The sequence below is a fragment of the Corylus avellana genome, chromosome 1 (assembly GCF_965113065.1).
Source record: "Corylus avellana chromosome 1, dhCorAvel1.hap1.2, whole genome shotgun sequence".
NCBI classification, from domain to species: Eukaryota; Viridiplantae; Streptophyta; class Magnoliopsida; order Fagales; family Betulaceae; genus Corylus; species Corylus avellana.
The window spans coordinates 16951622-16971778 of NC_142490.1; the positions used below are offsets into that span (position 1 = coordinate 16951622).

General features: G+C 35.9%; 2 protein-coding genes across 7 annotated transcripts; both read left to right on the forward strand.

Annotated features, from left to right (window-relative positions):
- Positions 1–9284: 9284 nt before the first annotated feature.
- LOC132168509 (UDP-glycosyltransferase 43-like) lies at positions 9285–10857 on the forward strand. Its single transcript, XM_059579504.2, has one exon. It carries the CDS (start codon positions 9353–9355, stop codon positions 10778–10780), a length of 1428 nt encoding a protein of 475 aa, XP_059435487.2. The 5' UTR covers positions 9285–9352; the 3' UTR covers positions 10781–10857.
- Positions 10858–11475: 618 nt separating this feature from the next.
- On the forward strand, positions 11476–18885 carry POLH (Y-family DNA polymerase H). 6 transcript variants are annotated; one of them, XM_088512334.1, is made up of 15 exons: positions 11476–11703; positions 12430–12550; positions 12642–12753; positions 12863–13033; positions 13759–13923; positions 14020–14123; positions 14356–14475; positions 14868–14991; positions 16331–16444; positions 16526–16741; positions 17118–17226; positions 17310–17440; positions 17719–18018; positions 18173–18281; positions 18388–18885. In XM_088512334.1, the coding sequence occupies exons 1-15, from the start codon at positions 11628–11630 to the stop codon at positions 18675–18677; spliced, it is 2262 nt and encodes a 753-aa protein (XP_088368460.1). In that variant the 5' UTR covers positions 11476–11627; the 3' UTR covers positions 18678–18885. The 6 variants fall into 6 exon arrangements, with proteins under 6 accessions (XP_088368460.1, XP_088368462.1, XP_088368461.1 ...); XM_088512336.1 differs by having other exon boundaries at positions 11477–11663; positions 18388–18884; XM_088512335.1 differs by having other exon boundaries at positions 11670–11753; positions 18388–18884.
- Positions 18886–20157: the final 1272 nt, after the last annotated feature.

The window sequence follows — 20157 nt, forward strand, 5'->3', positions numbered from 1 at the left end:
TCTGATTGATGCATCTATCATTTCAGTGTTGTTATGTCAAGGCCGAGGAAGGACAGAGTGCAGATATCAGAGAGATATCAGAGAGAGACAGAGAGAGAATGCAAACACGAGTGTCCTTCCACTTATCATTAACACGACACACACACCCTCCAAGCTCAAACTCTCACAAGTTGAAGGACCAAGCAACATGAAGAATATTTTTTTCTTTTTGGAGCAAAAAGGCCAGAGTGACTATTAGCTTGATCATGACAGCGCATTTGATAGCTGGAAACTGCATAAAGAAGAGTCTACATCATTAAAATTGCAAACACTCTCTTAAGTTTAATTAAGTTGACGTTGTTCAATGCTGAAAGGATATCACTTATGAAGACATCACCAATTCTGTCGTTTTTGTAAGTGAAAATTCAAAATGGATAATACTAATTAGATTTAGATTTAGAGATTTTCATTGCAAGACTCGAAATATCTGAACGTGAACAAAAATGAATAGCGGAGATTTTGTTCGTTACTGTAGATGTATCATCTTAACTGAAGGACAACAAAATCAGAGAACCTCCCCGGCCATGAACTGTACATGTTGCAACTTGCAAAGATTGTAAAACTAATCTGTTTTTTCATAGAGATGGCCAGAGATATTGTAGATAACGCATTAATTGACAGCAATATTTGATGTGTATAGTAGCTTTTCGCTACAAAACTTCAAAGTCTATCTTGTATGAGTGGCAGCACGCCTTCATAAACTGCCAATGCTGGGGATCTTTTTGCGCCTCCCAATAATTGTCACCCCAGATATTTTTGCTCTCTCCTTAACAAATTGAACATATCATGCGAGCCCTTTGGGAGTTCTGCTTGTCTGTTTTGATGCCTTGAAAAAGATTCCTAAGTGCCTGTATGCTATATGATCCCCAAGAATATATGCCCTACTGTGCCTATATATATATAGAGAGAGACAGACTGCAATGGTAGAGAGCTATGGCATTTTCATCAATATTGAATGTGGTGAATAACCCAATTTGTTATTAAAGAGGAGATCATATTATGAATATATAACAACTACTCCACGATAATTGTCTCAGAAATAGGTATTAATTCTTTTTTCTTTTATTTTTTAGACGGGAAAAATGAGTCAAGGGCAATTGATAATGAAACAATCATGTAATAATCTAGGAAATGATCAAGATGGATCAACACAATCATGTAATAATTTAGGAAATGATCAAGACGGATCAACGTAATAATCATGTGTAGTATCTAAAGGTTAGTTAAAACTAGCCCATCATTAATATTGCGAAATGGTTGTGAAATAAAATTTTGATTTCTATCATTACTCAATAAGTAAATATGTACATGCATGCACGTGATTCGATATTTTTTGCTATTATGACCTATTATTAATCATCATAATATACAAATTTCTAATTTCTAATTAAGTGTGTATATAAGCACTGTTAATTATTATTATTATTATTAGAATATTAATTAAATTTATTATTTGTTGTTGTCTTAAAATTTTAAAATAATTGATGATTTAAGTACCGTTACTATTGAGTAAAATTAAGTTAGAAACCTGAAGCATGTAGAAATTATAGAAGAATAAAAAGGAAAAGAAAGAGGCTAATAAATCTTGCTCGAAAATGGAGGAGCTCAAGTTGTAATCATTCATCATTTCAACTTCGTTAATAATTATGAGCCTTAAGGACCCGATCGGTATCTTTTTATGACAAAGGAAGCTGACTTGATTGAATAGTGACTGGTCAACCTCTAAAGGCATTATAATAACTATTAACTGCAATAAATTGAAGTTATTATTATTTTTAAAAATAAAAATAAAATTGAAGTTTTTGGTCTAAATCTGTCTTATTATATAAATGTTAACGTTGTGACTAGCTAGCTAGCTAGAAAGTCTATTTTTATAGATGGACACAAAATAATCATAAAACAAAAAACAAAAAATGAGCAGCTAGCTAGAAAGTCTATCACAAATGTAAACGTATGGTAATTTTAGTTGTAATAACATCATGGCAATATGAGCAATGTCAATTTAATATTTTAAAAATACATGGAAATTCTTCAAAACCAGGAAGATTGGATTTAGCTACGAGTATTTTCATCCCAGCAACATGCATCCCACAACCAACTATTCCCCTAAAAAAAAAAAAAAAAATCTACATGTATTGTTAACATTGCTTGGATTTAGTAAAAAAAAAAAAAGACTACTGTTAACATACAAAAAAAAAATTCTATGTATAGTTAACATAAAAATTATCTACATTTAAGAATAAATAATATTTAAATAGTATAAAGAAAGAATATGAAAGTCAATGAAGAGTATATTTCAATAATGAAGCAAAAAAGAAGTTTGATTATCTAAATTTTGATTGAAATTTAAGGAAACCATTGTGAGTGCAATAAGCAATAACTCATTATAGATCATGTTGTGGCTGAGGCAATTACAATACTGAAGGCAGAGTGTTCTATGGGGTTACCACATGTCATTCTTGAAGAAGAAGCCATGCAGAAAGTTCATACTTTAATTTGTTTTTTTTTTGTGAGTACGAAAGTTCATATTTTGAATCATAATAAAGAAGGAAATTGGAGCAAATGGAGTAGTTGATTGAAGATACAAGGGTCTTTTGACTCTTTTTGGATAGTTTGCATACTTAAAAAACAAAAAGGAAACAAGGGCAGCTCACCCCTCTCTCTTTCTCTCACAAAAAACCTCTCTCCCTCCTAAAAGCTCTCCCAAAAAACCTCACTCCTCTCCTTTATTTTTCACCATCTCTAGATTCTCTACTTTGTTACTATCCTTTTTCTGTGTTTTTGCTTATCCTTTAATTTTTCCAGTCTTCTGTTTGCGTTATTAAAGGTTAGATGTACTGAAAACCCACAACTTCCACCACCCACAAATGCCTCCTTCCTCAAGTGTCACACGCCCTTGTGGCACACGTGGGTTCATGTGCCCTCGCTCATTTTGATATTCTATAACAGATCTCTTCTATCACAGTACCTTTGGCTCTCTTCTGTAGAGCCCTCTTGGTCAACTAAAATTTTAGGTATGAATTTAGACCTAAAAAATATTCGATCTTTGTGATTCTCTGCCCCCATCACCCTTGATGATGTCTCTTGCACCGCAGCATAACTACCTCTTAATCTCCCCACTTCCCTCATAAGTGGATCAGAAGTTAAGTTAAAAATGAGTTTCATTTGTTGATATCGGTAATGATAAACACAACGCCGGCGTGCATGAACAGTTTATGCACGCCAAACAATTTTTTTTTTTTAATATTAAAATATTATAAAAAAAGAAATTGTCAGGCGTGCATGAACTGTTCATGCACGCCGGCGTTGTGTGAATCACGACTCTTGTTGATATATACCCACAATGTCTACTATTAGCCGTTACAACTACCTTTACTAGTAGCATTTATTTTTGGTTGCCTTCTCTGTCTTTGAATATCCTCTCTGGAGCTATGGCTAGGTTACTATCAATTAATATTGGATTTTTGTTTTGGTCATTATACTTTTTATTTTTTATTTTTTGTAATTGTATTGTTGTCGTTCTTAGAGCATTCCCAATGGAGTAGCCAAATTTTTATGCAAAATGGCTCCTAAAAACTTGCTTTTATCTAGTTTAGCTAATGAATTTTAAAATGCATCAACATCTGATTAGTTATATTTTTATCTATATTATTTAAATATTATTAAAAGTGAGAAAAGTTTTGGGAAAAATAGAACATGTGAGAGGAAAAATAGAAAAAGTTTGGGAAAAAGAGAACATGTAGAGAAATAGTAGAAAAAGATTTGGAAAAAAGAGAAAACATGTGAGAGAAATAATAAAAAATAAAATGACTCTCTTAAAAAATGTTGCTACATTTAGTTTTTTTTTTAGCTCTTTCAATCAAATATCTATTTTACATTTTATTTTGGCTAATCCAATGTAGGAGTTTTTTAAACATTTAAAGAGTCATTTTAGATAAAAGTAACATTTGGCTCTTCCATCTGGAATGCTCTTACTCATCTATTAAAAAAAAAAAAAAAAAAAAGGAAGGTAGCTCACAATTTAGTAAAATAAGTGATGCATGTCAAAAGTGTGAGCATGTGATTGAAGACACATATGTCACTTAAAAAGATTTAACACCCTCTAATCACACGCCGACACATATATGTCAAAAATTGTAAAATAATTGTAATTAAGTTTTACATTTTTTTTTGGGAAAAATATAAAAAAGCCCCCCAAACTACCAGCCGTTTTCGATTTAGCCCCCTGATGTTCCAAAAGTCATAAAGTAGCCCCCTAAACTACCAAACTGTCGCATTTTGGCCACTCCGTTAGTCAAAACCGTCAGTCTGGACGGAAACTACAAAACGACGTCGTTTGGTTATGGGTAAGTTACAAAAATGCCCTTCTATGTATTATTATTATTATTATTTTTTAAGAAGGAGCAAAACGGCGCCGTTTTGCTCCCAAAAGGGTTCACTTACCCTAAGCAAAACGGCGCCGTTTTGCTTAGGTTAATTAAACCCTTGTTCAGCGTTTTCCCTCCACGCTTGAACAAACCTTCTTCTCGGCTCAGACTTCATCTTGTCTCAGATGTTGGGTTCAACTCCTCTGGAGAGAAATATGGTTTCATCTCCTTCTCAATCGCTTAGGTTCAAATCTTAGCCTCTAACTATTGGACAATCCTAAGAGAACCCAAAGAAAAAAATAAAATAAAATAAAAAATACTCCAGGGCAGAAAACAACACCCAAACCCATCTATGGGAATTGAATTTGGTTTTCTCTGCAGTAGCCATGAAATCAAAGAACGTGAATGTTACAGATCAACAACCCGGCCAGTGGGTTTTGACAAAATGATTTCTAGGTTGGACGGAATGATTTTTGGACGGAATGATTTCTGGGTTTTTGGGTTTTGCAGGACGACGGCGTGAAGACGGGACGACGACGATCGGCGTGAGGGGGACCACCGGCGCGATGGGCTGGATCACCGGAGCTGTGCGTGTGGAGAAGAGAATCGGCCATGGCTGTGCGTGAGGGGGAGGGGGGGAGCTGTGCTGCGTGGGATTGATTGAGAATGGGGAAAAGGGTTTAATTAACCTAAGCAAAACGGCGCCGTTTTGCTTAGGGTAAGTAAACCCTTTTGGGAGCAAAACGGCGCCGTTTTGCTCCTTCTTAAAAAAAAAAAAAAAAAAAACATAGAAGGGCATTTTTGTAACTTACCTGTAACCAAACGACGTCGTTTTGTAGTTTCCGTCCAAACTGACGGTTTTGACTAACGGAGTGGCCAAAATGCGACAGTTTGGTAGTTTAGGGGGCTACTTTATGACTTTTGGAACATCAGGGGGCTAAATCGAAAACGGCTGGTAGTTTGGAGGGCTTTTTTATATTTTTCCCTTTTTTTTTTTAATTATGTTTGGATTGAATTTTCTCAAAACTACGTTAGATAAATTTTCTCCAATCCAATTTATAAAAATGTCACGTGTTTCATAAAAATGTGAAAAATACATATTATTTTACTAGCACGTAAGAGGTACATATATTTTTTACTCGATGTAAAGAAAATCTTTGTCCATTTTTGTGTGTGTATAGTAACTCATGAATTGGATTTAGCACTTTATAACTAGCATTTTCCAAAGATTTTCATATATGTGATTAATTTCTTGCCACCTCTTGCCTTTTATTTTAATCACTATCGTAATTGTTCTAATGATTTTTTAATGGGATATTAATATTATTTGATTTGGAGTTGAGAGTGGAGAGAAGCATCATTTCCTAAAGCAGTGTGTATTATATCACACACAGTTTGTCAGATCATACGTCCAATCCCAAATCTCATTGATGGGTTTTTAGCGCAGTTTGGCGTGAACAACAAAAAGCTTTCAAGATTCAGACTTCAGATGCACTTCTTTTATAATTCACTGCCTGTAAAGAAGCTGTCTTTCCACTTCTTTCTCTGACTCCTCCATCCTCCTTTCTCTGATCTCTCCGACTCATTATAATTTATATTTATTTATTTATTCATTCATTCTCTTTCTATTGGCTTTTGTTTTGTTTTAAGGGAAGCAAAATCTAAGTCAGAAACAAATAATCGCCATGTCCAATGTCCATGTCCATGTCTTTGTCTTGTAAGTGTCAATGCTTTTAGTCTTAGCACTTGTCTCAGACTTAACCCTTCCAAAATGGAAAAAGTGTGCTGCTTACATTGGGAAATACTTGTCTTCCTTCAAGAAACCTCCACATTTGGAAAAAGGTTAACCGATCATATTAGGGAATTAGTGTTTCCTACAAGCAACCTCTCTATCAGATGTGATCTTTTATTTTTTATTTTTTATTTCTATTTTAACGTGGGTTTCTTTTTGTTTATTTTTTACTGTCCTATCACCCACGTGCCCCCAATTTTTTTTTTTTTTTTTCTTTTCTACTCTCCATTTACTTGGAGAGATGATCATTCTGATTATTGGTTCGAGTTCTTCACTGAATTAATAAAAGAAAAAAGTTGAATTAAATCAACGTACAGATTGGGGGAAAAAGGTCACAAAAAAAAAAACTTGGTGTAAGGAAGCTTCAAGCCTTCCAAGAAAACTTGGTGCAAGTGGATCTTAAAAAGTTCTTTAATTTCCAAGAAAATGTGTGCAGCTGGAATCAGTACTCATCCCTTTATTGTCCGTTGAACAGATGTTTAGGGTAATCTTTTTGACGGGAAAATAAAAATATAGTATATATATAAAAAAAAGAGACTTTTTTAGGGAAAAAAAATAATATTCCATTGGAATAATTTTGATTTGGGGGGGTGGGTGGGGAATGTTAAGCAACCTTCAGTTCTCTCTCTCTCTAAAAAAAAAAAAATGGCAACCATCAGGGTTTTATAGAGCCATATATAGATGGCTTGCCTTGCCTTTTCACTAATTAATACGATTAGCCAACTTTAACATGTTGAGTTTTATAATAATAATAATAATAATTAGACAAGGGAGCTTAAATTGTTGGTCTTTTGTCACACAAATATTTTTATTATTATTTTTCAAACTTCTTCCGCATCTTGTTTTCATAATATAATATATATATGATGCAGGCCAGTGTCCTCTAGGCAGGGAGGGATGGACGGATGGACCGAAGGAGGCCTGGGAGGGGGGCCCTCTTCCCACAAAAAAAAAAAAAATGTTACAAAAAAATTATTTAAACAATCTATTATGATAGTTTTTTTTATTATTATTATTATTTACTTTATTATGATATTTCTCTTAAAAGAAATTTCAAAGCATGCGGCCCGACCCTTCTAAAATTAAATTCTTAGTTTTGTCCGACGACATGTTTGTTTTAAAAATGGTAATTAATAAAAATGATAATGTAAAGAAAGTACAAGTATTTATAAAGCCATGAAAGTATAGCATGAGAAAATCATTTTATACATCTTGACGAACATTCATATTAAATAACTTCTAAAAGATGATGAATATATCGTGAATATAATGCTGATATTCTGACAAATTCAAATCAAAATTACCAAGCAAAGACTTTGTTGGGGATTGGGCCTACTGCTTCTAGGCCCATCTTACAGAAGGAGGATTCAGCCCACATAAGTCGATTAAGTTTGACGACCACGAACGTCACTCACGAGTCTTGACCACGATCGAGGCTTGGCGATCATATCTTTGACAAATGACTCTCATCGATTGATTCATCCTAAGTGTTCAACATGTCAATCTTCCCAAGAATCCGCAATTCAATGGATAGCAGCTCCTATATGTTCAACATGGTCAGGTGAAAGAAACGGCGACTTGACAAGCTAAAAAAACTAACATCGCATCAGTAATACCAACGAAGAGGTGCTAGATCTCTCCATGTGTCGACACCTGATGCTCAGCTCGGACGACGCGCTCCCTAACCTAAAGGTCTTTACAAAGCAAGAACTAGCCATCATAACAACATTTGATGTTCGACTACTTTATAAACAACTCAAGGTCCAAGTACATGGATCTCTAGCAGAATTTACTATATGAATTGTTTATTTAGTCATTATCTATATCTATAGGAATAATTGACTTAAGCATCAAACCTATATCCCGCCAACCTACTCCGACTAACACTTTGCCTTATTTATGTTTCTTTTACATGACTCAATCAACATCGATTGGAGTGGATTCTTGGAGAAGAAAGGCCCATATAAACCTGACTAAAATTGTCCTATTAGAGTTAAAATGAAAGAAAATAGATGCTACCGCATGATATTGTAACAAACATAGATAGATATTAAGAAATAGTAGGGGTGTCAAAAATTACCGGGAAACCGGAACCGGAACCGGAAAACCGGGAAACCGGGAAACTGGAAATTGGGAAATCGGGGTCCCAGTTCTGGTTCCGGTTTGAAAAATTCAAAAACCGGGTACCCCGGTTCTGGTACCGATTTTTGGTACCCGGTTTTTACCGGGAATACCGGAACCGGGTTTCCATTTTATTTAATAATATTTATATATTATTATATTTACATATTAATATATATATTATATATATTAATATTTTTTACACTTAGGTTTAGGTTTAGGGTATTTGAAAAAATTAAATTCTTATTTCTAAGGCCCAAATAGGCAAAAACATTAATTTTTTAGGATTTTTGGACCTTTTTAGATTTATTTTTTAATTATTTGGAACAATCACAACAAAGCCCCTTTAATTTAAACAAAGAAACTAATAGATTTTTTTAAAAATGGGCCAGCTTATAAAAAAAAAATTGGCTTCATTTAGGCCCAATACCTAAATAAGCCCAAAAACAAATTTTTTTTAAAAAACCGGTTATCAGACCGAGTAAAACTGGTTTCGATTTTGAAAAAAAATCGAAAAATCGGACCGGATTGACACCCCTAATAAATAGAGCTACCATATATATATATATATATATTACAAAATATATTATTTTAATATTAAAAAATATTAAAAAACATGGGCATCACACCCGTGTTATCTCTATCATCACACACACACACACACACACACACATATATATATATATATATATATATATATAAAATTAAAATATTAAAAAATATATTATTTTAATATTAAAAAATATTAAAAAACACGGACATCACGCCGGTGTTCTCTCTATCTCACACACACACACACACACACACATATATATATATATATATATATATATATATATATATATATATATATATATATATATATAGTGCCATACAATTGGTGAAGTCTAGGTGGTGGGTTTGTTTATGTATATATTCTAATATTCCCATTTCTATAAATAATGTCAATATATAGGACCACTTCCATGTGTATCTTCTTGATACACACAACCCAAAAGTAAAGCCAAAAAAGATTAGAGGCTCAAAGAAAGCCATGGCCATGGCGGCTAGAAAATATGAGGTGGTGTTCATTTCAACGCCAGGGATCGGAAACATGGTCCCACTTGTTGAATTTGCGCAACGCCTCATCGATCATGACCGTCGGTTTTCCGCCACCATACTCATCATCACCATGCCCGAAAGACCCCTCGTCAACACCTACGTCCAATCACACGCCACCTCACCTGCAACCAACACCGTCCGATTCCTCCACCTCCCTACTGTGGAGGATCTTCCCTCACCCGATCAGTTCCAATCTTCCATCGGCTTCGTTTGCTGTCTCATTGAAAAACACAAACCCCACGTGAAGCAGGCGATCACCAACCTCATGGCGGCAACCGAGTCAAACCCCAACTCGCCTGTTCTACTCGCCGGGTTGTTCGTTGATATGTTTTGTACTTCCATGATTGATGTAGCCAAGGAGCTCAGCATCGCTTGCTACCTTTTCTTTGCGTCTCCAGCGACTTTTCTCAGCTTCATGCTTCATCTTCCGGTATTAGACATCGAACGTCTCACCGCCGAGATAGTCATCCCGGCGTTCGTGAAACCCGTGCCTCCGACCGTGTTGCCTCCGTCGGTGCTGAAGAAAGAGGGGTACGCTTTGTTTTTGCACAATGCACTCCGGTACTCGGAAACAAAGGGTATTATTGTAAACACGTGCGTGGAGCTTGAGCCTCATGCGGTTAACTCGGTCTCCACGGGCCCATTGCCACCGGTTTACCCAGTTGGACCAATTCTGGACCTTGCTGGGCCGGCTCAATGGCATCCAGACAGGGCCCACAATGAGAGTATAATGAGGTGGCTTGATGGCCAGCCTCCATCATCGGTTGTGTTCTTGTGCTTTGGTAGTATGGGAAGTCTCAGTGGGTCCCAAGTGAGAGAGATAGCATTTGGGCTTGAACGGGCCGGACTTCGGTTCTTATGGGCCATACGGGAGAAACCGAAGGCCTACTTACATCTTCCGAATGAGTACGCAAATCTCGAGGAGGTTTTACCAGATGGGTTCTTGGAACGTACGGCTGGATTTGGCTTGGTCTGCGGGTGGGTCCCGCAGGTGACAATCTTGGCCCACAAGGCGATCGGAGGGTTCGTGTCGCACTGTGGGTGGAACTCAATCTTGGAGAGCTTGTGGCACGGTGTGCCGATTGCCACGTGGCCGATTTACGCCGAGCAACAAATGAATGCCTTTGAGATGGTGAAGGAATTGGGATTGGCGGTTGAGATTACGTTGGATTATAAGGAGGGGAGTGATTTGGTGCGGGCGGAGGAGGTTGAGAGAGGGATAAAGCGTTTGATGGACGGCGAGGATGAGGTGAGGAGAAAGGTGAAGGAAATGAGCAAGAAAAGTAAGATGGCTGTGATGGAAAATGGGTCATCATATAGGTCATTAGGAGTGCTGATTGAGGAATTAGTACTTAATTAGCAGCAGTGATTTGAGAATCTAAGATGGGACCTACTTGTCATTTGATGAAATATATTTATTTGCAATTTGCTCCTTCATCACTCTTTCTTCTTCTTCTTCTTCCCTTTTTTTTTTTAAAAAAAATAATTTTAAGCATTTGCTATTTGCCTTAATCCCCCCTTCTTTTAAGTAGCCTTTAGGGGTTGGTAGAATATCCCCTGCCTTATCGATTGCTTAACAACGACCATCGATGGCTACTGACAGTGAACCGACTTTTGTTGATAAAATTTTTATTTCGCGGGTTAACCAAACCAAACCGACTTAATTGACTTTAACTTTCAATAATTTTTTGCATCACTTGTTTAGCCAAAAAAAAAAAAAAAAACCCCATTTGAGCCCAAAAGCAATCCGTTTTGGCCCATTAAAGTATGTTTGATCTAATTTAAAAAATGTATGACTAACCAACTTATTCGACCAACATGTAACCAAGTTCATCGAATTAACCGACTTAATCAAAATAGTCAAAATTTATTCATATCAGTATGAATTTGGTTAATTAACTAACTTTTTTAGATCAACAGGCGAAAATACCCCTAGCCCCCTCCTGCGGCCATTGATTTAATAGATAGGAGCCCTATTAGCCTTAATCCCCTAGATGGATATACAAATAAATTTCAAAGGTCACTATGGTGAAAGATAAAAAAATGAAGAAAAAAAAACGCCAATAGGCGTACTATAGAATCTAGATAATTCATTTGCTTCTACACTAAGCTACGCCCGGCCCCTTAAATAAAGTTCGCTGTCGCTCGATCTTGGGATTTGGATTTGGAGGGAAAGAAAAGAAAGGATCAAAGAAAATAGAAAAGAAATGCCTGTGGCCAAACCCGAATCATCTGATGCTAGAGTAATTGCTCACATCGACATAGACTGCTTCTACGTTCAGGGTTTCCGACTTTCTCTCTGTCTCTCTTTTATCAGTTTTATGTAAACATGGGTAATGCATATATGTGAGTATGTGAGTATGTAGATATGTTATTTGGTAGGTTATATTAGGATGTGATGGTTAAGAATGCAAATATAGAGATACATTTTTGAATTTTTATGTTTTATTTTTGTGTAATTGGGCTCATATTGTTTTTTCTGACCAATCCCAAGCATGCCCATTTGGTTATTTTGATATAAAGTTATGCCCTTTGTTAAAGAGGATTGAGTACAGTTGCTTACTCCCTTCCATGTTTCTGAGAAGAAACAGTACTGCAAGATGCTCTTATCCAATTGAATTTTGATTTCAGTTCAAACTAAGGTGTTGTTTTTGTTTATATTCAATATTTATAGAATGCCCCTTTTCTGTTCAGACAGAAAATGGCTTGAATATGCATACACATGGTTGACATGTTCCAAGGAGTGCATGAGTTTGTAGTTTTGCATTTAAAAGAAGCATACGAAAGTGAGGAATTCAGAATTGGATATACAGGAAAAGTCTGTTTTTTTACTTGTGATTAGGCACTCGGCATGATATCTGTTGATAGTTTTGCATTTGCTACACTTTTAGGAACCTCTTTCGTGTCAAAAATATTGAACATGAATGTCCTCTTGTGGTTGCCTTATGTTAGTAGTGGCACAAAATTATAGTCGTACCCCGGCTAACTACTATGTGTTATTCTTTGTAGTGGAGCAGCGGAAACAGCCCAATTTAAGAGGTTTACCCTCTGCTGTGGTACAATATAACTCCTGGAAAGGTGGGAGCTTGATTGCTGTTAGCTATGAGGCCCGTAAATATGGTGTGAAGCGGTACTAAGAATGTTTTTGCTTATTCTATTAGTACATGTTTACCAATAACTGAATAGTTTTAGACTATGAAAATTAAATGCATGATTATCAGTTCAATGCGAGGAGATGAGGCAAAGCAAGTCTGCCCACAAATTCAGTTGGTCAAAGTCCCGGTCGCTCGTGGTAAAGCTGATCTGAACACTTACCGCAATGCGGGTTCAGAGGTAAGTAGATTCAAAACACTCCTAATAACTTTATATTTATTTTTGTCATTATACTCATTAAGAGTGGAACTTATGGTAGTATTTTTTTTTTTCCTTTTCAAATTTTCAGGTGGTTTCTGTTCTTGCAAGGAAGGGTCGATGTGAGAGGGCTTCTATTGATGAAGTGTATCTTGACCTTACTGATGCAGCAGAAACAATGTTAGCAGAAAATCCTCCAGAAGGCTTGGAAGTAATTGATGAGGAAGCTGTTAAGTCACACATTTTGGGACTTAATAATGAGGTCAGAGACAGTGCATTGAAATCTCCCGATCATTTATATTTTTATCAATGCTAAGATGATAGAAGTTAATTGTATGACTAAAGGTCAACGTTGATATGGATGTCAATTCAGATTTCAGTTTCTAGCTAAAATTTTCTGGAAGTTTGATGGAGTAAAGCATATTAAACTATTTAAATTACTGAATATTTCCACAAACTTTTATCCAGCAACTGCCTCCTGATCCGTTGGTATCTTCTGTGTATAAGCATCTGCTTTTGAAGAGAGCATCAAGAATTAATCTCTACTTGTCAAAGTAAATTTGGATCATAATGTGGAGCACAAAAATGTAAAGTTATAGGGTACTTTTCCTAGAAATTTTCTTTTGGGAGGTGCTGAGAAGGAGGGGGGGTTGTGTTTATCAATATGCAGCTTTTGGATTTCTTGCACTGTGTGGAACAATAAATGTATTCCTTAAGATCAAAAGGATATTAGACATGGGCTTTGGGGAAAAGGTATAACGGTGGATTATCCCTGGAGGCCAAAACTTACCTATTATCTCAATTTGGCAACATTCGTCAGCACTTATTTATGTTAAATTTGAGATTTAAAATGTACCATATCAAGGTTCTTTTTCCTCTGCACATATTTTAAGAGTTCACCTAATGACAGGGCTGAATTGCTAAGTTCTGAACTTCCTAGTGTTGTGTTAGGGGGAATCATTAGACTGAAATTGGTTTTGAATTCAGGATGGAAATGATGCCAAAGAAAATGTGAGGGAATGGCTTTGTAGGAGTGATGCTGGTCGCCGTGATAAGCTACTGGCTTGTGGGGCCTTGATTGTTGCAGAACTTAGGATGCAAGTGTTGAGGGAGACTGAATTTACATGTTCTGCTGGCGTTGCTCATAATAAGGTGGGTAGTGGTCCTCAATTTTTAAAATTGTTCTTCACTGAACACTTCATGGCTTGATTTTTTCATAATCAGCTTATCTATGAATTTTGTTAGCAGATGCTGGCCAAACATGCAAGTGCTATGAATAAACCTGCACAACAAACTGTTGTTCCCTTCTCATCTGTGAAAGGATTACTTGAGTCCTTGCCAATTAAGAAAATGTGAGTGCTTGTTTGGATTTTTATACTCTTGTCTTCAATTAGACATTTTAGTCAAAATCCTATGTGCATGAGGTGACTGCCATATTTTGCTACTACGATTGCTTCAAAAAGAAAGTAAAAGTCGATCTTATATTATTTGTTTGTTTTGTATTCTTCTTATGGTTCAAAAGCTTATTGCTTGTAAGATTTTGTGACAGGCAATGCCTAGTGTTGAAGCAAACATGTTTTGCAGGAAACAGCTTGGAGGAAAGCTTGGAACTGCTTTACAAAGTGACTTGGGTGTGAACACTGTGGGTGATCTGCTGCAATTTTCAGAAGAGAAGCTACAAGAGCATTATGGCATCAACACAGGGTCAGTACCTATCCTTGAACAATATTCTCTGAATGTTTTGAACCTTTAGATGATAGACAGCTTTTCTATTAAACGTATCATGGTGAAATTTTCTATTTCAAAAATTTCGAAATTTGACTGAGCATTGTGATTTTCCCAAGTCAAATCATGGTTATTTTCTCAATTATCTCCAGATGTTATCTTCTTCTTCTTTTTTTTTTTTTTTTAAATTTCATTATGCTTTATCCCATTATTATCTGATATATATATACACAGTAATTTCTATGCTGAATGGTATCTGGAAAAATGCCATTTTTTGTTTGTGTTAGTTGCTGTTGTTTATCCATTTGAATATTCATCTAATAATTGCCCAAATGTACTTCCTGATTTATACTTTTTTACATGCATTCCAGTACTTGGTTATGGAATATTGCAAGAGGAATCAGTGGCGAAGAAGTTCAGGGGCGCCTTCTTCCCAAGAGTCATGGTTCTGGGAAGACATTTCCTGGTCCTCGGGCTCTGAAGACAATTTCTTCTGTAAGAATTATTCTCCCAACCAGATGAATGCCTCTGTTCATGATGCCGTATAATCTTGTCATCCCATGTACAGAGTCATTAAATGATATTTATTTGATTAAGGCATTAGTCTTACTCTGTGTAAAATGCTTTTCATGTACCAAATCCCAAAATATAGAAAAATTTTAAGACTATTTTGGGTAAATTACAATTTCCCACCCTAAACTATAGGATTCATTTTCAATGTTCTCCCTAAAATTTAAATCTAATTAATCAACCCTCTAAACTGCGTGATTAGTTCTAATGTCCCTAGACAATTAAAGCTTCTTCAATTTCTGACATCTTTAACCTTAATTTTGATGTGCTTATCATGTGGTCACCAAAAATGTCTAAAGTAAAGACATTCCCAGCTTTTTGGTAGTCTCTATTTTATGGTTTGTTTGTTTAATAAGGCCTAAAGTTGGACATTTCATGCCAGATATGAGCCTTGTATTAGTTGTGGCTATATATTCTATGCATAATACAATGTATCACCCTAGAATCTATAAGTCATCTTAAGTGTTGAAAAGCATGATAGTATATGATATTCCCAAGAGTGTTGCCTTGTAGCCTTCAAATTTTGACTAGGATATGGTAGTTGAGCAGGCCCAATGGCTGTATTTATAAGCACCGCCACTACTACTTTGGGTTTTAATAGAGTATCTGGTTTCTGAGAATAATATTGACTTGTTGTTGGACCCTTGAAGTGAACCATGATGCTGTTGGAGAAATTATCTAATTGGACAAATATCTCTTTCAATCTCCATGTAGATCAAAATTGCCATGCTGAAGAAATCAATTTTGGAACTAAGAAACAAATATATTTTTCCCAATAATCTCTCCTAGGTCTTTCAAAACATCAGTATTTTCAGTTATGCAAGCAATTTGGAAAGAGAAAATGGCTTGTGTTTGTAATCTAGTGATTTTTTTTTTTTTTTTGTGTAATTTGAAACTTCTCATATTATGATTAGATGAATCTGTTCCCTTTTTTTTTGTTCCTTTTGAAAATCTAATTTGATGACTGTTTTTGCATGCCAAAGAGAACCATTGCTATTTTGATTTGTTAGAAGGGACCATCAATTGAGAAAACTCTACTGGGTGCTGAGAAACTATTACTCTACCCAGCTTTTCCTACATGATCAGTTATAGAGGGAGTCTCTAAATAGATATGAAATTCCAGAATGAATTTGAAATCCACATCTTTCTAAATATTACTACCCCTGTCTGGTTCTTGTTCCGACATAATATTTCTTGAAGTTCTTATCCCTCTAATGCTGAATTTTAAATGTTTCTCTTAACCAGCCTGTGGCTCTTCCTCCAGGTTCAACACTGGCTCAATGAACTTTGTGAAGAACTCGGTGAACGCCTTCGCTCCGACTTGGATCAAAATAAACGGATTGCTCACACACTAACTCTGCATGCTAGAGCATACAAAGTAGTTGTTTTCCATCAATCAATCTGGATTTTAGTTTCTGTATACTCCTTGTTTCCATTCTGATTATGAGTTATCCTGCAGTCCAATGACTCAGATTCACATAAGAAGTTCCCTTCCAAGTCTTGTCCCCTAAGGTATGGGACTGTCAAGATCCAAGAAGATGCCCTCAACTTATTTCAAGCTGGACTACGTGAATATGTGGGCTCATACAAATCTAAGACTCAAGGAAGTCAATACAATGGTTGGGGTATAACATCCCTTTCTGTTTCAGCGAGTAAAATCGTTGCCATACCATCTGTAAGTTTTTCTTGGGTCTAGGTTTTTTGTGTCTTTCTGGTCTATCTTTTCCCTTAGGAAGTTAGCTCTCAACACATCAGGGTATCATTGCCAGCTTGGTTGGTGATCAAACCTTTGTAGGATTTCTCAAATACTGATAATATTCTGCTTTTCTTTTTCTCTCAATACCTAACTAATATATGTTTAGCAGGCCATGGAGTTGTTATTCGTATTGTAGATGCTTCTTAATATGAAGCAATCAAGAAGTATTTGAATTAAATCAGTTTCAAAATGAATTAATCCAGCTGCTGAAAGAAATGTTATGTTCAGCTAATTATTCAGGCTTAGATTTGCTTGTCCTCTACTATAATTTTAATGGTGCATATACTTTTGCTAGGGAACATCTTCAATTATGAAGTACTTTCATGGCCAGTACTCATCCAACTCTTTGTCAAAGCAATCACAGGATAACTTCATCCATGATGCTGCACCCTTGTCACCCTCAGGTACATTGGTCTCAAATGTGCTTCTTGTTCATTCTTGGTTTCCTAATATTCTCTTGTGTCTTAATGAGGCTGTTTTTTGTTAGGAAGTGAAAGCTATTCGGATTTGACTTTAACTGAGCCACAGATTGAGTTCCATGGAGAAGAAACTAAGATTAAGTATGATGTTACTAGTCTGGATGAACAGGAAGACAAAAAGAATATTTGGAAAGAACAGGTTTTACTCTACACAGATTCATTATTTTTACCATGCTATGAGAAAATTTTTAACCCTTTGAGATGTTTATACACCAGCTCTTGCATATTTAGCATGGGTAGTTAGATATTACAAGGCTTTAACAGGTTAGATGGAGTTTGGGCAGAAATTTACCCCTTTTTCTAAAGCATGATTTGTGTTATATGATGCACGATGTGTGTCTTGATTCTTGAATGAAAAATTTGGGCAAATGCTTCCTGTGGTAAATAGGTCCAATCGTGAGACCCTTTGATGTGCAGGATCCATCTTGTTTGTCACCACAACGGATGCAAAATGGTATTATCCAAGAAACTTTGCAGTCGTTTGCTTCAGGTAGTATCATGTGCTGGTTATCGCTTTTGGTTGCCTCACTTAACTCTTTAGTTTTCCTTTACCGCATCATAATAAAGGCATGTATTTGTCTAGGAGGTGCAAGTGGTTTGGAGATTATAAGTCAAAGTGAGCAACAAAGAGAAATCCCTGAGGAAGAACCTGGGGTTAAATATTCCATGCCTAGTTTTGATCAAGTTGTGCAGAAAAGAAACACATCAAAAGAGAAGGTACATATGTGCACTTCCATTATCTCTGCACAAACATTGCTCTGCCAAATGCCCGAGCCATAACTGCAACATAAGTGAAGTTTTTGTTCTGTTTGATCCATTGAGTACTGATTAGAGCTGAACATTAACTTATTTCTTAATTATTTTGTGGCAGGGAGCAACTTCAATATTGAGGTTCTTTAAGAGTTGTGATCCCTCTTGTTCCTCAAGGAAGCAGGAGCATGTTGAAGCTGTCCAAAATGTTGAAGCAGCATCGTCTGTCGGTAATTTTCAAACCCAACCTTTATAGGCTTTACATTTATGCCAATTCCTTTCTGCATTTCCCCTTCTCTCTCTCTCTCTCTCTCTCAACTTTGAAGTATACTTCAGGCTTTCAGTCTACAAGTAGTATCCGTTCAGACCCGAATCAAGTCGAACCAAAAGAAATTGTTCTCGAGGTGACCGGGACTAACAGTAGCAGGTCTAGTTCAGCTCATATTGAACAACAAAGGGAAGCATGGGGTTACAAAGTTGATGAGATTGATCCCTCTGTGGTTGATGAATTACCACCAGATATTCAGGAAGAAGTTCGGGCCTGGATCAGGCCTCATAAGCGGCCTAATGTAGTCAAAAGGGGCTCCAGTATAGCTCATTATTTCTTACCAGCCAAAAATAGATGAGAGTACTAATGACACCATACTGTACATAGGTGCGTTATCTATCAAGCTAGAAAAACATAGTGTTTATTGATTTTATGGATTTATTAAATAGCTTGGGAAACCTGAAAATGTCATGCATTCAAGGCTAGCCCTAGAAGTGCTCTTTGTAGACTGTGTACATATACAATTTTATCATTCTTACGATGAGTAGTGTTACTTTTCATGCTCATTTATCACACCCATTTCATATAGGCTGACGTGACGCGTTTTAAGTGTTATTCAAAACACACAGCCATGTGAAATGGGTGTGAAGAGAATCATTACTCTTCTACAGATAGATTGTATGTAAATGAGCTAGAATGGCAGTTGACTCTGTACATAGAAAAAACTGATACAAATGAAAAATATGAAATGGTATATGTAAACTATTTTTGTTGCTTCAATTTGAGTTAATAACTTGCATGTTGGGCGGACAGGTTTTAAATTTTTGAGACCTACAAAATTTTGACCAATTTATTTATTCTCCAGAATGATCAGGGAATTTATCATCAGCTTGAACATACATATATATACAAAACAGAACATGAAATGTTTGCTTTGGAGGAATATAATCAAATTTTGGCAGCTATGCAATTTGCCAGTGAACATAAACAGAAACATTTAGAGATGAAACATGAAGAGAGCAATCATACCTCACATGATGCTTAAAAAGACCAACAATTGGGGGGGGGGGGGGGGGGGGGGGTGGGTGGGGGTGGTGGTGGTGTGGGGGGGTGTCATTCATCGTCTGATTTATTAGGCATATCAACTTGAAAAAGTAAGCAACTACTGGGGCTTTGATGATCAACTCATGTGCTAATCTAGAGATCCTTGTCCCCTCATCTCTTTCAAAAAAAAGTCATTGTTGAGGAGTGATTCAAGGAGAGCACTGTCTCAAGAAATAGATTCTAGTCTGTAGAGGGGTCCACTAAACTCGATTAATTTGACTACAAGCATCATAGTGTAGCCGTGTAGGGATAATTAATGTGGTGTTGCTTAAAAGATTGCCGTTTACTTTTTATCATTAGAAATGCAATAATTTTTTATTTTTTATTTTAGGTTAAAATTCTCTATAGTTTGTTAGTTTCTATAATATAAAACTTATTAAATTCAATCATTTTTTTTTTAAAAAAAAAAATTAAATAATTGTGATTTTTATAACAATATGCATGCCATTAATCTCTTCACATCACTTATCAAGTATATTTTATAATGTATTTTACGTAATTTTTTTTTTTTATATGAGCCACTTTAAAAGAATAATAATAAAAAAAAATCACTTAAAACTCGTACATGAAAAATAATTAAAATAAATAAATGTGAATAATAGCGTTACTTTTCCGAGAGCACTGCAAGTAACACGTGTTTGCATTTGTGGCTCATTTTTTTCACGAATCACATCTGTGCTCATGGTTTTGGTGATTATAATACCACGGCCAAGAGTACATAGTTTTGGATGCTT